Source organism: Carcharhinus amblyrhynchos, chromosome 12 (assembly GCF_965287045.1).
Source record: "Carcharhinus amblyrhynchos chromosome 12, sCarAmb.v2.hapA, whole genome shotgun sequence".
Taxonomy (NCBI): domain Eukaryota; kingdom Metazoa; phylum Chordata; class Chondrichthyes; order Carcharhiniformes; family Carcharhinidae; genus Carcharhinus; species Carcharhinus amblyrhynchos.
The window spans coordinates 48,937,031-48,953,270 of NC_137335.1; the positions used below are offsets into that span (position 1 = coordinate 48,937,031).

Sequence of the window (16,240 nt, forward strand, 5' to 3'; positions counted from 1 at the left end):
TTACCCATCAGGCTTTGCTGGTGTCTTGATGATTTGTAACCCATCAGGCTAGAAAATTCAGTGGGAAATGGTTAGCTTTTCTCTTGTTGGAGATCTTCATTGTCTGGCACTTGTGTGGCATGAATGTTATTTGCCATTTACCAGCCCAAGTCTGAATATTCTTCAGGTCTTGTTGCATATGGACACAGACTGCTTCAGTATCTAAGGAATAGCGAGTGAATGGTGCTTAATATTGTGCAATAATCCATGAACCTTATCAATTATCACCTTATGATGAATGGAAGACCATTGAAGCAATTGAAGGTGGTTGATAAGTGTCAACCTCATTGCTGAGAGTCTGGAATTGCATATAAGCTAGGATTACAGATTTCCCTCCCTGCAGGATATTAATTAATCAATTTTTAAAATGACAAATCAGAGTTTTGAAGTCAGTATAATTGGTACCTACTTTCTTTGAGATATAGGGATTAACTGAATTTTAATTTTCTGTTGCCCTGAAAGGATTTAAATTTATTTTTTCGGTTCATTAGCCCAAGTCTCTGGATTGGACAAACCTGGTTCATTGATGTCCTTTGCTTTGTCACTTGGTAGTGCAGAACTTGAATATTGTTGAAAAGAAGACATGTTGCCAAAGTTTTTCATTCTGTACTCATCAGAACAAATGCAAGAAAACTGAATTTCAAAATGCCTTGGCCAATCAGTTCACGTGACAATCAATTCTCCTGTTGTATAGATTACGATCATTTGAAATTTGTCATTTTTACATTTGGTTGACTCTTAACCACTCTCTTAAATTGGCTTAACAGCCCACTAGATTGTATCTAAATTGCACACCATCTTTTCAAGGGCAACCCAATTTTGGCAATAGATGCCAGTCTGACCAGAAATATCCCTATCCCAAAATTAATTTACTAAAGAGAGACTTCTGGTGTTACCTGTACTCAGCGTAATCCAGATAAACTGGATAACATTCTTCAATATTACTTTACCAGTGTCTTAATCCTGAACGTGCACTGCCAAAGCCTAGATATGATGATCAGCTGCGGGTTTGAAACAAGGGAATGTGTAGAACCCATAGTTGGCCTGGCAGTGACTACTCATCAACCTCTGTCTCCACTAAAACTTTTCCAGTGGCAGAACTGTCAGTGAGCCAATCAAGGCCATCAAGTAAGCAATTAATGATCATTTAAGGATATCACCTTGCTGCTGCTGGAACTTAACCAGCAGTGAGAGCAGCTTAGCCCAAGTGACCATCCTGGCAGATTTCCCTGCATGAGTGGGGGCGGGGTGGGTAAGTCCAGTGCAGTCCTTCTCAAAATCCAATCCCACGTTTTATCTCATGCTGAATCAGCAGCAGGGTTATTAGGAAGGACAGAAGGTAAGACTAGCTAAGTTACTCTTGCAGAGAGCTAGCATGAGCTTGACTGACCCAAACAACATCCTTCTGTGCTGTGACTGTTCTATAATTCTATGAACTGGTTGCACTAATTAATTATTCCAAATTATGGACAAGTTGGTACTCTGCACAAACTTAATTTTTAAATATGACCAACTGACAGCAGTTTGACAAAATCATGCCTATTTTTGGTCAGAACAAATTATCTACAGAGAATTTTCATTCCCTGTTTGTGATTTCTTCAAGGCCTAGATATGTGCAGAAAAATAAGTTTGCTTAACATTGTTCTTTTTTATCTCTACTATGTAGTGGAAAAACAAAAAGGTCTCCAGTGGGTTGTAGATATTACCATCGCGTATCACAAAGCAAAGCCAATAGACATTCAGACTTGGATCATTGGCTACAGAGAACCAACAGTCACACATGTGCACTACAGGTAAGTCCTGTTATTATTTTAAATTTTTACCCCAATTCACACAACCTTTTTCCAGTCACTGATTGAGAAGCTACAGATTGTTATAAATTGAGATGGTGTACTTGTAAGTAGAATGGAGGAGACTATTTGTTATGATCTTATTGCCTTGCCACTGTAAAATATTGTCTTCCCTTCTACCTGTATCAGTGCCGATGGGCAGAATAATATCCTTCTGTGTTATTGGAATTCTGTAGAGATTCTCTACCCGCTCCCCATCCCCTTGATGCTGTTCAGTGGTTAGTAGAAAGCTGATCACAAAGCTATTCTAAAGTATATACAAATTTCAGACTTCAATAGATTTAGTGGCTTCTTTTGACTTCAAAAGTTTAATCCTCAAACAATGAAGCAGTCTGCGCCTGCATCCAGCAAGACCTGGTCGAGTTTCAGGCTTGGGCTATTAAGTGCCAGGCAGTGACTATGTAGAATAAAGGAGAATCTAATCACCTCCCCTGGCATTAAGTAGCATTACCATTGCTGAAACCCTTACCATCAACATCTTAGCATCTCCTTTTACCAGAATCTCATCTGCAAACTTAATGGCCTAGGACTCAGTCCTCCTTCTGCAACTGGATCCTGAACTTTCTAACCCACAGACCACAATCAGTAAGGACTGGCAATAACAATACCTCCACAATCATCCTCAACACCAGTGCCTTACAAGGCTGTGTTCTCAGCCCCCTACTACACTCCTTATATACCAGTGATTGTGTACCAAATTCATCTCCTGCTCGGTTTTCACGTTTGCTGATGACACCATCAGATCTTGAACGAGACAAAACAGAGTACAGGAATAAGAGAAACAATCTGGTGAACTGATGCAGTAACAATAATCTTTCCCACAGTATCAACAAAACAAAAGAGATTGTCACCGCCTTCAGGAAGCATAGTGGAGAACATTATTGGGGACAAAGTAGAAATGGTTGAGAGCTTCAAGCTTTTAAGTGTCCAGGTCACCAACAGCCTGTCGTGGTTTCCCCATGCTGACACTATAGTTAAGGAAGCCTACCAACGCCTCTACTTTCTCAGAAGACTAAGGAAATTTGGCATGTCAGCTACGGCTGTCACCAACTCATACAGATGTGCCGTAGAAAGCATTCTTTCTAGCTGTATCACAACTTGGTATGGCTCCTTCTCTGCCCAAGACTGCAAGAAACTACAAAAGGTCATGAAAGTAGCTCAATCCATTACGCAAACCAGCCTCCCATCCATTGACTGACTGTCTATACTACCCGCTGCCTCAGAAAACCAACGAGCATAATTAAGATCCCCACCTTATCAAACGCCTTCTGAAAATCGAGAAACACCACATCCACCAGTTCCCCTCCATCCACCGCACTAGACACATCCTCGTAGAATTCCAATAAATTTGTCAGACACGACTTCCCCTTAACGAATCCGTGCTGCGTCTGCTCTATCAAACAATTCTTCTCAATGCCTCGCTATTTCCTCTTTGATTACGGATTCAAGCATTTTTCCTCCAACAGACGTTAAACTAACCAGCCTATAATTCCCTGCCTTTTGCCTGCCACCCTTTTTAAACAGCAGCGTAACGTTAGCCGTTTTCCAATCTTCCGGCACTTCCCCGGAATCCAGCGAGGTTTGGAAAATAATCACTAATGCATCCACTATCACCTCTGCCATTTCCTTGGATGCATTCCATCCGGCCCTGGGGACTTGTCCACCATCAGCCCCTCTAGTCTGTCGAGCACTGCCTCTCTAGTAACAATGATCTCATTCAGGCCCTCCACTCCTACCATCTTTCCATCGTTAACACCCAGCAAACTATTCGCGTCCTCCTCCATGAATACTGAAGGAAAAAACTTATTCAAGGCCTCAGCCATTTCCTCATCCCCCACCACTAAATTCCCCCCTCTCATCCTCTAAGGGTCCAACATTCACCCGAGCCAGCCTCCTCCTTTTTATATATTTATAAAAACTCTTACTATCCTTTTTTATATTTAGCGCTAGCCTAGATTCATAGACTATCCTTCCTTTCTTTATCAACTTCCTCGTCATTCTTTGTTGATATTTAAACCTCTCCCAATCCTCTTCTCGCCCACTACTTTTAGCCACTCTAAATGCATCAGCTTTTAATTTAATACTCTCCTTTATCTCCTTCGTTATCCACGGCTGATTATCTCTTCTCCTACGATCCTTCTTTACCATCGGAATAAATTTCTGCTGAGCACCAAGAAAGATCTCCTTAAAGATCCTCCACTGTTCCTCAGCAGACCTACTGACCAATCTGCGCCCCCAATCTACATTCGCCAATTCCTCTCTCATCCTATTGTACTCCCCTCTGTTCAAACAAAGGACGCAGGTCTGGGATCCCACTTTCTCCTCCTCCATCTGCATCAGAAACTCCACCATACAATGATCACTCTTCCCAAGAGGATCCCTCAAACAAGGTCCCTAATTCTACCTGCCTCATTACATAACACCAGATCTAAGATAGCTCGCTCCCTCATCGGCTCCAACACACTGTTCAAGGAAACTATCCCAGCAGCATTCCAAGATCTCTTCCTCAAGCCCACCGCGTCCAACATGGGTCGACCAGTCAACATGTAGATTGAAATCCCCCATAATTATCGCCGTTCCATTCCTGCACGCGACATTTATTTGCACGTTTATAGCCCACCCCACCTCCGGGTCATTTTTTGGGGGCCTATAGATGACACCCACCAGCGTCTTCCCTTGCTGTTCCTAATCTCCACCCACAACGATTCCACGTTCTGATCTTTGGTGCCTATATCTTCCCTTACTACCACCCTGATGCTATCCTTAATCAGCAGAGCTACCCCCCCTTTTTCCTCCCGTCTATCCTTCCTAAACACTTGATACCCCTGGACGTTCAGCTCCCAGTCCCTGTCACCTTGCAACCACGTCTCTGTAATGGCCACCAGATCATATCCATTTGTGCTGATCTGCGCCACCAGCTCATTCACTTTGTTCCGAATGCTTCGTGCATTCAGATAGTGTCTTCATCCCAGCCTTCACCTGGACCCTATTTGAAGGAATGCTACCAACCTTACTCATGCCCCCTACTCCCTTTATTATTGGGACATCCTTGACCTCTTCCCATACCTGTACCCTCTCCTTTACTTTAGACCCTGTAATTTCACCTACCCTCGCAACCCACCCCCCCCCCCCGCCCCCGCTAATTACTATGAACAGTATGCTTTGTATAGCATGCAAGAAACAATGCTTTTCTCTGTAAACTAATACATGTGAGAATAATAAATCAAAGAAATTTTGAAAGGATTGGCCACATAAATACAGTGGCTACAAGAGCAGGTCAGAGCTGGGCAGCAAGCAGCAGTAACATGCCTCTTGGCTCAACAAACTTCTTCCATCATCAATATATTATCTATATTGTATCTGAATGCTGTAGCTTTAACAATGAATATAGAGGCGACAGGTTATGATTTTGTGGTGATTGCTGAGACAAGGGAACCAGGTCTCAGAGTTGAATATTCAAGGGAATGTTTTGGAAAGATAGACAGAAAAGAAAAGAAGATGGTGTCATTTTGGTGGTAAAGGAAGGGATCAGTGTGTAATGAGAATTTATATTGACGCCGGAGATTAAGATGTAGAATCAGTCTGGGTAGAAATAAGAACTAGCAAAGCACAAGTCCCTGGTGGGAGTAATCCAAACGTCCCCTCATAATAAGACACACTATAAACCAGAAAATACTGAGGGCTTGTAAGAGGGGTACAACAATAATCATGAGTAACGTGCATGTACACTGGATTAATCAAATTGGCAAGGGTAGCCTCAAGAGCGTGAGAGTTCATAGTGTGCTAGAGATTGTTGGGACACTATGTTATCGAACCAACCAAGGAGCAGGCTGTTTTGTGTTTATTATCACGTAATGGGATGGGATAGTTAATGATGTTGTAGTAAATAATCCTCTAGGGAAGACTGATCATTGCGTGCATGAATTTCAAATTCAGTTTGAGGGCAATAAACTTGAGTTCTACCCTAGTGGTGTGGTGTTAAACCAAGGTAATTAAAAAGGCATGAAGACAAGTTTAGCCCTAACAGAATGGGCAGAAAGACGAAAAGGTAAGTATTTAAGGAGACATTCAAGTCTTCCAAACTAAAATATACTGAAATGAGAAAGAAACATTGCAAGAGAGAAAATGCATCTATGGCTAAGCAAGGAGATTAAAGATAACATAAAGGCAAAAACTAAGGCATACCATATTGCAGAGGTCAATGGCAGGCTGGAGTATTGGAAAATATTTAAAGACCAATAAAAGGTTACTAAAAGTAATAAAACCTAGCATAAAATATAAAAATGGATAACAAATTCTACAACAGTAAAGGAAGAGAGTAGCTAACACCTGGAATGCAGTGCCAGAGGAGTTGATGGAAACAGGCACATTAGCAAGACTTAAGAAGCTTCTGAATGGGTACATGAATATACCCAATAGGGAGGGAATAGAGGGATATGGACTAAGTAAGGGCAGAAGATCTTTTTAGTTTAGTTAGGACGACATGATCGTCGCAACCTTGGAGGACTGAAGGGATTGTTCCCAAGGTGTACTGTTCTGTGCAGCAGCACCACCCCCCACCCCCCAGCCCGCCATGTGGGGCGAGGGGGGAGTATAGTGTGGGAGAGGCCCATTAATTAAAAAGAAGAGATACTACAAACAGCTGGTGCAGGAGTAGCTTCCTCCATTGCCTTCTGGCTTATTTTGAGAGCCATGTTTAATGTGCCTGGACAGCATGTTTTGGCTGAAAGTAAGTCATTATTATCCATGTAAAAGTCAACCCCCTAACGTTTTGCTTACATTTGACTTTTACTCAATGTATATGGTAATTGTTTAGCTTTTGTTAAAGCCCTGGCACAAACATGATGGGCTGAATGGCCACTTTCCCTGATGTTTCATTCAATGCAATCTAACCAGCAACCTGTATAACTTGAGTGACGACAGCCTCCAACATGCAATGTGGCCTACCACTTTCCTAAATGGAATAGATTCGAGACTGATCCAGCGACTCAAATCTGGACACCATGCAGTGCTGTGGGCCATGAACAACAGCAGAATACTATTACACTGCAATTGTAATCTCAAGGCCCAGTATATCACTTACTCTACCACAAAATCATACAGTTCAGGAAGTTGAATGGCGCTACCTTCATCCACTGACATTAAAACTTGATCAAATAATTCAATTTGATTAGCCAGAAACAATTTGCCTTTAACAATTTGCAGATGGAGGAGGAGAAAGTGGGTTCCCGGACACGCGTCCTCTGTTTGAATAGAGGGGAGTACGGTAGGATGGGAGAAGAATTGGCGAATGTGGACTGGGGGAGCGCGTTGGAGGGAGGGTCTGTTGAGGAGCAGTGGAGGATCTTTAAGGAGATCTTTCTTGGTGCTCAGCGGAAATTTATTCCGATGGTCAAAAAGGATAGTAGGAAGAGAGGTAATAAGCCGTGGATAACGAAGGAGGTGAATTAAAAGCGGAGGAATTTAGAGTAGCTAAGAGTAGTGGGCAAGAAGAGGATTGGGAGAGGTTTAAATGTCAACAAAGATTGACAAAGAAGTTGATAAAGAAGGGTAGGAGAAACTATGAAGCTGGGCTAGCGCTTAATATAAAAAAGGATAGCAAGAGTTTTTATAAATATATAAAAAGGAAGAGGCTGGCTAGGGTGAATGTTGGTCCTTTAGAGGATGAGAAAGGGGACCTAGTGGTAGGGGATGGGGATATGGCTAAGGTATTGAATAACTTTATTGTTTCTGTCTTCACGGAGGAGGACGTGAATAATTTGCCGGGTGTTAGCGATGGAAAGGTGGTAGGACTGGAGGGTCTTAATGACGTTACTGTTACTAGAGAGGCGGTGCTCGACAGACTGGAGGGACTGATTGTGGACAAGTCCCCAGGACCGGATGGAATGCATCCGAGGGTTCTGAAAGAAATGGCGGAGGTGATAGTGGATGCCTTGGTGGTTATTTTCCAGACGTCGCTGGATTCCGGGGAAGTGCCGGATGATTGGAAAACGGCTAATGTTACGCCGTTGTTTAAGAAGGGTGCCAGGCAAAAGGCGGGGAATTATAGGCCGGTTAGTTTAACGTCTGTGGTAGGTAAAATGTTAGAATCTGTCATTAAGGAGGAAATTGCGAGGCATCTTGAAGGGAATTGCTTGATAGAGCAGACGCAGCACGGTTTCATTAAAGGGAAGTCGTGTCTGACAAATTTACTGGAGTTCTATGAGGATGTGTCTAGGGCGGTGGATAGAGGAGAGCCGGTGGATGTGGTCTTTCTAGATTTTCAGAAGGCGTTTGACAAAGTACCTCACAAGAGGTTATTGCAGAAGGTCGAGGGACATGGAGTTGGGGGTAGGGTGTTAGCGTGGATAGAGGATTGGCTGTCAAATAGGAGGCAGAGAGTGGGGGTCAACGGGTGCTATTCGGATTGGCGGATGGTGACTAGTGGAGTGCCCCAGGGGTCGGTGCTGGGGCCTCAGCTTTTTACCATTTATATAGATGATCTGGAGGAGGGAACCGAGTGTAGGGTGTTGAAATTTGCTGATGACACCAAGGTTGGGGGAACGGCAAATTGTGCGGAGGGTGTGGAGAGTCTGCAGAAGGATCTAGATAGGCTGGGTGAATGGGCCAGGAAATGGCAAATGGAATTTAATGTTGGCAAGTGTGAGGTGGTCCAATTTGGTAGGAAGGACTATTACTTACGGGGCGAAAAACTGCAGCAGGCGACGGTGCAGAGGGACCTCGGGGTCCTTGTGCATGAGTCGCAAAAACCCAGCTTGCAGGTGCAGCAGGTGGTCAGGAAGGCGAATGGGATGCTGGCCTTCATAGCGAGGGGGATTGAATATAAAAGTAGGGAGGTCTTGCTGCAGCTGTATAGGGCATTGGTGAGGCCGCAGCTGGAGTACTGTGTGCAGTTTTGGGCGCCGCACCTGCGCAAAGATATTTTGGCCTTGGAGGGAGTGCAGAGGAGGTTTACTAGGCTGATGCCGGAGTTGAGGGGGTTGAGCTATGAGGAGAGGCTGAATAAACTGGGCTTGTACTCGTTAGAGTTTAGAAGAATGAGGGGAGATCTCATTGAGACGTATAAGATGATGAATGGGATGGATAGGATAGAGGTGGAGAGACTCTTCCTGCTCAAAAAAGACAGTAGGACTAGGGGGCACAGCCTCGAGATAAAAGGGGGACGGTTTAGAACGGAGTTGAGGAGGAACTTCTTCACTCAAAGGGTGGTGAATCTCTGGAATTCTCTGCCCGTTGAAGTGGTGGAGGCTGCCTCGCTAAATATTTTTAAGACACAGGTTGATGGGTTTTTGATATGAGAGGGGATTAAGGGTTATGGGGAGAAAGCAGGAAAGTGGAACTGAGCAGCGACAGATCAGCCATGATCTTATTGAATGGCGGGGCAGGCTCGAAGGGCTAGATGGCCTACTCCTGCTCCTATTTCTTATGTTCTTATGTTAACAAATAAATGTTGAATATTCCTTATTAGTCCCGTGCCTCTCCAAGTGAGGATTAATTCTATCCTTCACAGTGGTCTCTGGTACTTATCCCACCACTGACATTATATAGACTGGCCCATTGTTACCAGGTTTATCCCCCTCTCCTTTTATAAATAATAGCATTTACCATCCTCTGGCATCATTCCAATATGCATGGAGGATTAAAGATTATGGTCAGGGTTTAAGCTATCTGTATCCTAGTTTCTGTCAGCTACCATGGATGCAACTCCTCTGGATCGAGTGATTTGTGATTAAACAGCAGAAGCAGCATGATACAGATAGAACTAAGTGATCTCATAAGCAGTGGATCAGATCAAAGACCTGTCATCCTGCCACATTTGGCCCTGAATGGTGATGGACAATTAAATAACAAATAGCAGAAGGAGACTTTATGAACATTCCTATTCTCCATGTGGGCAGAGTTCAGCCTGCAAATGCGTAAGACGAGGCTGAACTGTTCATTTATCTTCAGCCAGAAGTGCAAAGTGGATAATCTATCTCAGCATTTTTCTGAGCCTCATCCAATCACATATGCCAGTCTTCAACTAATTTGATGTACTCAACAGGTGCTTTAAGAAATGATTGAGCACACAGGATATAACAAAAGCTATGAGCCTGAAAGCATCCCAGCTAAAGTGCAGAGACCTGTGCTTCAGAACTAGCCACATTTGTAGCCGTGTTTTCCATTACAGCTATTGACATTTACCTGACAAAGTGAAAAATCACCCAAGTGTACTCTGTCCACACAGCGCAGGATAAATTCATTCTGGTCAGTCATTGTTCTCCATCAGCCTGCTCTCAATCATCAGCAGAGTTACAGAAAGTCACATCAACAGGTCCATTATGTGACATTCAATAACCAATAATCTGCTCATCGGTGATCAGTTTCGGTTCTACCAAGACAACTTTGCTCCAGATCTTCTTATAGCCCTGATCCAAACATGATCAAAAGAGGTGAATGTCATAAGTGAGGCAAGCATGATTGTTGCATCCTCGAAATAAAAGTGGAACTTCAATCACATGCAGCTTCCTTCAGGCTCAGGTGATGCCAGGAGCCTGCATCTTGACATTATGACAGCAGTTTTAGCAAGTGTGGCACCAAAGAACCCGAGTAAAACTAATGTCATTGGACACTAAGATGGAAACCTCTTCATATGTAATACAAAGGGAGTTGGTGAGATTGTTGGAGGCCAATCCACTCAACTCAGGAAATTACTGTAGGAGGTTATCAAAGTCTAGATGTGATCACCATCAACTGCTTCATTAATGGCTTGCCCTCCATCATAAGGTCAGACATGAGGATATTCACTGCTGCTTGCACAATGTTCAATTCAGTTCACAGCTCTTCAGATAATGAATCTATTTCCTCGAGCCTTTATTCACATCTGCTGTGTACCTGAATGGCATAGCGTGTGCGCACACACCTCCATGCTGTCTCATATTCAAGCCTGACCTGGAGACAGGTTTCTGAGCTATGTATTATCTGCAAGTTTAACTGGGGCAGAGTGTTGGTAGTCCATCCAGTTTGTGTCAGGTATCCTTTAGCTGTGCCAAACCACAATACCCAAGCCTGTCTACAGCTCCTGGTTAGGTTGAGTAGTGTTCATGTCAGTTAGATGTGCAATCTTGGTTCCTGCACAAAATGAAAGCAAATGTTGCAATCCCAGACCTCGCCCCTGTGCAACGTGTAACTTTTTCTGAGCGCACTGATTGTCCAGCTTCAAAGTCACTCTCCAGATCAGTGTTGCCTGCACCTTGATGGGAGATGGGTGCAAAGCTGCAAGGGCAGAAGGGAGGGGTGGTGAGAAGGAGCTGCAAGATTGAAGAGGTGCTGTGTGAGCAGGGCTGGAGGAGGAGCTCAGAGTGGGTTTTTTTAACTGCAGTGTTTTAAAGTGAAAAGCTCTTTCCTACCTTTTCACCTTTTTTTGAAAGAGGAATTCAGTCTCAAACATCGGTTAGTTAGACCACTCCTGTCATTATAAAACCATAAGGATTTAAAGGGACGTCGCAACTGTTAACACTTGGTTTGAGCTTCATGGCAGCCATTGCTGCCTCCGTTTGCAACTCCAAAATTTCATCTCTTGATCTACTGGGACTTGTGACCTTGCCCTGGAGTATTTCCTTTTCACTAGAATGAATATTTGCATCTTATGAAATAATTCCTTAATTCCCTGCCACTGCATTACTACTGACCTATCCCTTAACCTAATTTCCAACTTTAACCAGCTCCAGTTTCGTATCTCATTTTTTATGCTCAAGTTTTTTGACTTAGATCTTCTCATTCAAAAATGAATGCAAAATTCAACGCTCCTCTTAGACCAACTTTTCCTCAACTGAATGCAAAATTCAATCATTTTGTGAACACTGCTGCTAGAAGTCATTAATTAGTCCTATCTCACTGCACATTATCAGATCTAGGGGGATCTGTTTGGCTCTAGAACATGCTTCTCAAAGAAACTTTTGAAAACACTCTTAGTGAAATCATCTTCCAGGCCACCTTTGTTAATCTGAGTCATGTGATCATATGTAAATTAAAATCACCCATTATTATTGCCATTCCTGTCTCTCCAACTCCATTTTTTTTTTACGTATACGACATCTGACTGTTGGGGTCCTATAAATCACTCCCATAAGTGACTTCTTATTTTTGTTATTGCAGCTGAGCTCAGTAATCCAAGAACAACTTGCTTTTAATTCCAGGTGAGATCTGACAAAATCACTGCATTTTAGCAAACATTTTTCCAATTTATACTTCATTGACTTAATATCGTGTGCCATTCTATTTACCTTGTATATTGCCGGCCCATAGTGATTTGACATGTTCGAGGCCGAGTCCTCTGTCACACCCACTTCTCACGTTTCTTCTTCCTTCAGCATTTTGAACGCAATCTATCAAATGCTTATAGGGTTCATTTTTCTTGCCATTATATATTGGATTTCATCTGCTTCAGATTAGTTGAGTCAACTGAATTAGCTAGTTAATATCACCTGCAAACCTGATCAGATTGAATTAATCATTGACCTAAAACATTTGTCTTTCTACGGATGCTACCTATTTTTATATGTGAAAGGAAACTTGTATTTGTCAAATTTATTGGTGTTCTTTGAGAATCAGGATAAACAGGTCATTTTCAGATGGGCAAACCCTAACTTGTGGGGTGCAATTGGGATCAATAATGGCCCTCAACCATTTACAATGTATAACTTGAATGAAGGGACTGACTGTTGTGGCCAAATTTGTTGTTGATACAAAAATGGATGGGAAAGCAAGATGTGAGGAGGATACAAGGAATATTCAAAGAGATATAGATTGGTTAAGTGAGTGGGAAAACATTGACAGATGGAGTATAATGTTGGAAAATATTAGGTTATCTACTTTAGCAGGAAGAATTGAAAATATGTATTATTTGAACAGAGAGACTACAGAATGCTGCAGTACAGAGGGACCTGGGTGTCCTTGTACATGAAATACACAGTTGGCATGCAAATAATTAAAACAACAAATGAAATGTTGGTCCTTATTCCAACAGTAGCGTACACAAGTAGGGAATTCTTGCTATAACCTTACAGGTGTTAGTGAGACCATATCTAGAGCTTTTAGGTGAGCACTTGAAATGCCATAGCATACAAAGCCAAGGACCAGGTGCTGGAAAATGGAATTGGAATAGATTGATGCTTGATGACCAGCACAGACGTGGTCCTGTTTTTGTGCTGTTGACGCTGGAGGATTGCATGCAGTGTTGGTGTCATTATTTAAAGAAAGATGTATTCAGTTTGGAGACATAGTCTGCTTCTATCTCCTTCCCAAATTCCACAAGTTGGACTGTCTTGGTAGATGTGATGTGGAGATGCCGGCATTGGACTGGTGTAAATACAGTAAGAAGTCTCTCAACACCAGGTTAAAGTCCAACCAAAATAAACAAAATCAAATAAATTGTTTGGACTTTAACCTGGTGTTGTGAGACTTCTTACTGTCTTGGTAGAGCCATTGTAACTGCCTGTCCCTTCCCAAAGGGCTCATTTCTTCCTATATTGACCCCATCCTCTCTCCCCTTTTTCCAGTCTCGTCCCACCTACATTCCTGATTCTTCTGATACCCGATGTCCTATCAACAGTAACTCTTCTCTGTGGTGGTCCAATCCCTCTACATGTCCATCTCCCACCAGGAGAATTTGAGGGCTCCCCGCTTCTCTAATCAAAAGGCTGAATGATTCCCATCCAGCACACACTTCTCCACCTAACTGAACTTGTTCTGTCACTAAATAATTTATCCTTTAACTTGTCCCACTTCCTGCAAATAAAAGATGTGGCTACAGATATAAGCATGGGCCCTAGTTATACCGATCATTTTGTGGTTTGTGTGGAATACACCTTGTTCCAGGCCCACTCCTACACCTTTTTTTCCCATTATGTAAATGACTGTATCTCTACTGCTTCATGTCTTGTCTGGACCTTAAAAATATTTATCAGTTTTGCTTCCAGTTTACACCCCTCTTTCACCTTCACATGGCCCATCTCCAAAACTTCCTTTCCTTGACCTCTGTCTCCATTTCCCACTGACAGACTGACCACCCAAATCCATTACAAACCCATTGACTCCCACCACTACTTTGACTACAGCCCCTGACATCTTGCTTCTTGTAAGGACTCCATCTCATTCTCCCAGTTTCTCCGCTTCATCACACCTGAAGAATGGAACATGGTATTTCTGACACATTTGCTTTTTTTTTCCTTAACCGAGGTTTCTTCCTACTTGTAGTTGACAGGACATTCAATCAGGTTTGACACACACAGTGCACCTCTGCCCTCACCCTTTTCCCTCCCTCCCAGAACCATGATAGCATCCTCCTTGTCTTTACTTTGCAACCCACAAGCCTCTGCATTCATAGGCTATTTCAGTCAATGCCAGCATGATACTATCGTGAAATACATCTTCCCCTTTAAGTTTAAAGTTAATTTATTGGTGTCACAAGGAGGCTTACATTTACACTGCAGTAAAGTTCAGTACACAGAGAAGTTAGCATAGCCAATATACCTAACCAATGACTTTAAGACTGTGGGAGGAAACCGGAGCATCTGGAGAAAACCCACGCAGACACGTGGAGAATGTGCAAACTCCACACAGTGCCGCAAGCCGGGAATTGAAGCCGGGTCCCTCGTGCTGAGGCAGCAGTGCTAACCACTGTGTCACCATGCTGTCCGTCAACATTCCTTAGGAATCTCTTATACGTGATACCCTGGTCCACACCTGCATCACTCCTAACTCCCCAGCCCCTTGCCACAGCACTTTACCTTGCAATTGCAGAAAGCGCAGCACTTGTCCCTTTTCTTCCTACTCAGCATCCAAATACTACTTTCACATTAGCAGCGTTTCACTTGCACATCCTTCAATTCAGTCTACTGTGTTTGCTGCTCCCAATGAGGTCGTCTCTATATTGGGGAGACTAAATGCAGATTTGCAGAACACCTTTATTCAGTCCCCAAGTGTTGCCCGAAACTTCCTGTTTCTTGCCATTTTAACTTAGCATCTTAGTCTCATGCTCATGTCCATGCTTGGCTTGTTGCAATGCTCCAATGAAGCCCAATGTCCCTCAATAACTTTAGACTGTGACCTACATTTCACATAGAATCACACAGAATCCTATTGTGCAGAAGAAGGCCATTCAGCCCATCGAGTCTGTACTGACCACAATCATGATGTGGGTATGCCAGCGTTGGACTGGCGTAAACACAGTAAAAAGTCTGACAACACCAGGTTTTAGTCCAACCTATTTATTTGATAATATTCTCACAAGCTTTCGAGGGGACAGCCTCTTCGTCAGGTGAATGGAGAGTTCTGGCCTCAGACAGAGCCACAATCCCCATAACTCTGTGCATTTACTCTAGTCCCCCTGACACTAAGGAGCAGTTTAGCATAGTCTATCCACCTAATCTTTGGACTGTGGGAGGAAACCGGAATACCCAGAGGAAATCCACGTAGACACGGGGAGAACATGCAAACTGCACACACACACTGACCCAAGCCAGGAATTGAACCTGCGTCTCTGGCGCTGTGAGTCAGCAGTGCTAACTGTTGCCACCATGTTGCCACCATGCTGCCCTGACTCTCAACAACTCTAGACTAAGGCCATCTTAAACCCTTTTTAAAAAAAATGTACCTATTCACATATTATCTCAATGCAAAAGCCCTCCCTCTCCCTCCCACACCAGGCAATCTGTCGTTTGTTCTTAAAGTTGCTACATTTTGGTGCAAAGCCACAATTTAAACCTACGACATTCTCTTTAGTTCTGATGAAGAGCCAAATGGACTCTAAACATTAATTCTTGTTTTCTCTCCCTACTGATGCTGCCAGACCTGCTGAGTTTTTACAGTATCTGTGCTCTTGTTACTCTTAGGGATCATTTCTATAGTGTTTTCCTAGAGAAGTGTGTGTTATTTAGTAGAACTCCTCATCACCAGAACTCAAACAAGCATCAAGACCTGGCTTGGCGGTTGGTGAGAAGGGCACTCCCCGTCGGATCTTGTTTCAGAAAAGGTTCACAAGGTTCATGGGTTGACACTAGTGGTGAAATGAATTCAAGGCTGTTACCATATTTGGTATTAAATTAATCAATGTTATCACTTATGGCGTGGGTTGGCAGTGTTTTAAATAGTATTCCCTTAATTTGTAACATATTTGTGAAATAAAAGTTGGCAGAATGGTTTCATTATTCTGTAATGAAAGATTAAGAGAGTGATAAAGGAGGCTACAAGGACATTTAATACAGAGGGACTTTGTGTAATTTCAGGAGAGGGAATGAGCAGGTCACTGGAGGTGTATTATTTATTGATCCCTGGCAAGTCTGACCGCATGACGTAAAGCTGCCCTTCCT

At 43.0% G+C, this 16,240-nt stretch overlaps 1 protein-coding gene across 4 annotated transcripts in view; it reads left to right on the top strand.

Moving 5' to 3' along the window:
- Positions 1-16,240, top strand: part of lpgat1 (lysophosphatidylglycerol acyltransferase 1) — a 100,326-nt gene that overhangs the window by 55,872 nt on the left and 28,214 nt on the right. For all 4 annotated transcript variants that reach the window (XM_080200489.1, XM_080200488.1, XM_080200486.1 and 1 more), the window contains one exon: positions 1,706-1,832. In XM_080200489.1, the coding sequence (XP_080056615.1) occupies positions 1,706-1,832 (127 nt within the window). The remainder of the gene's footprint in view (positions 1-1,705; positions 1,833-16,240) is intronic.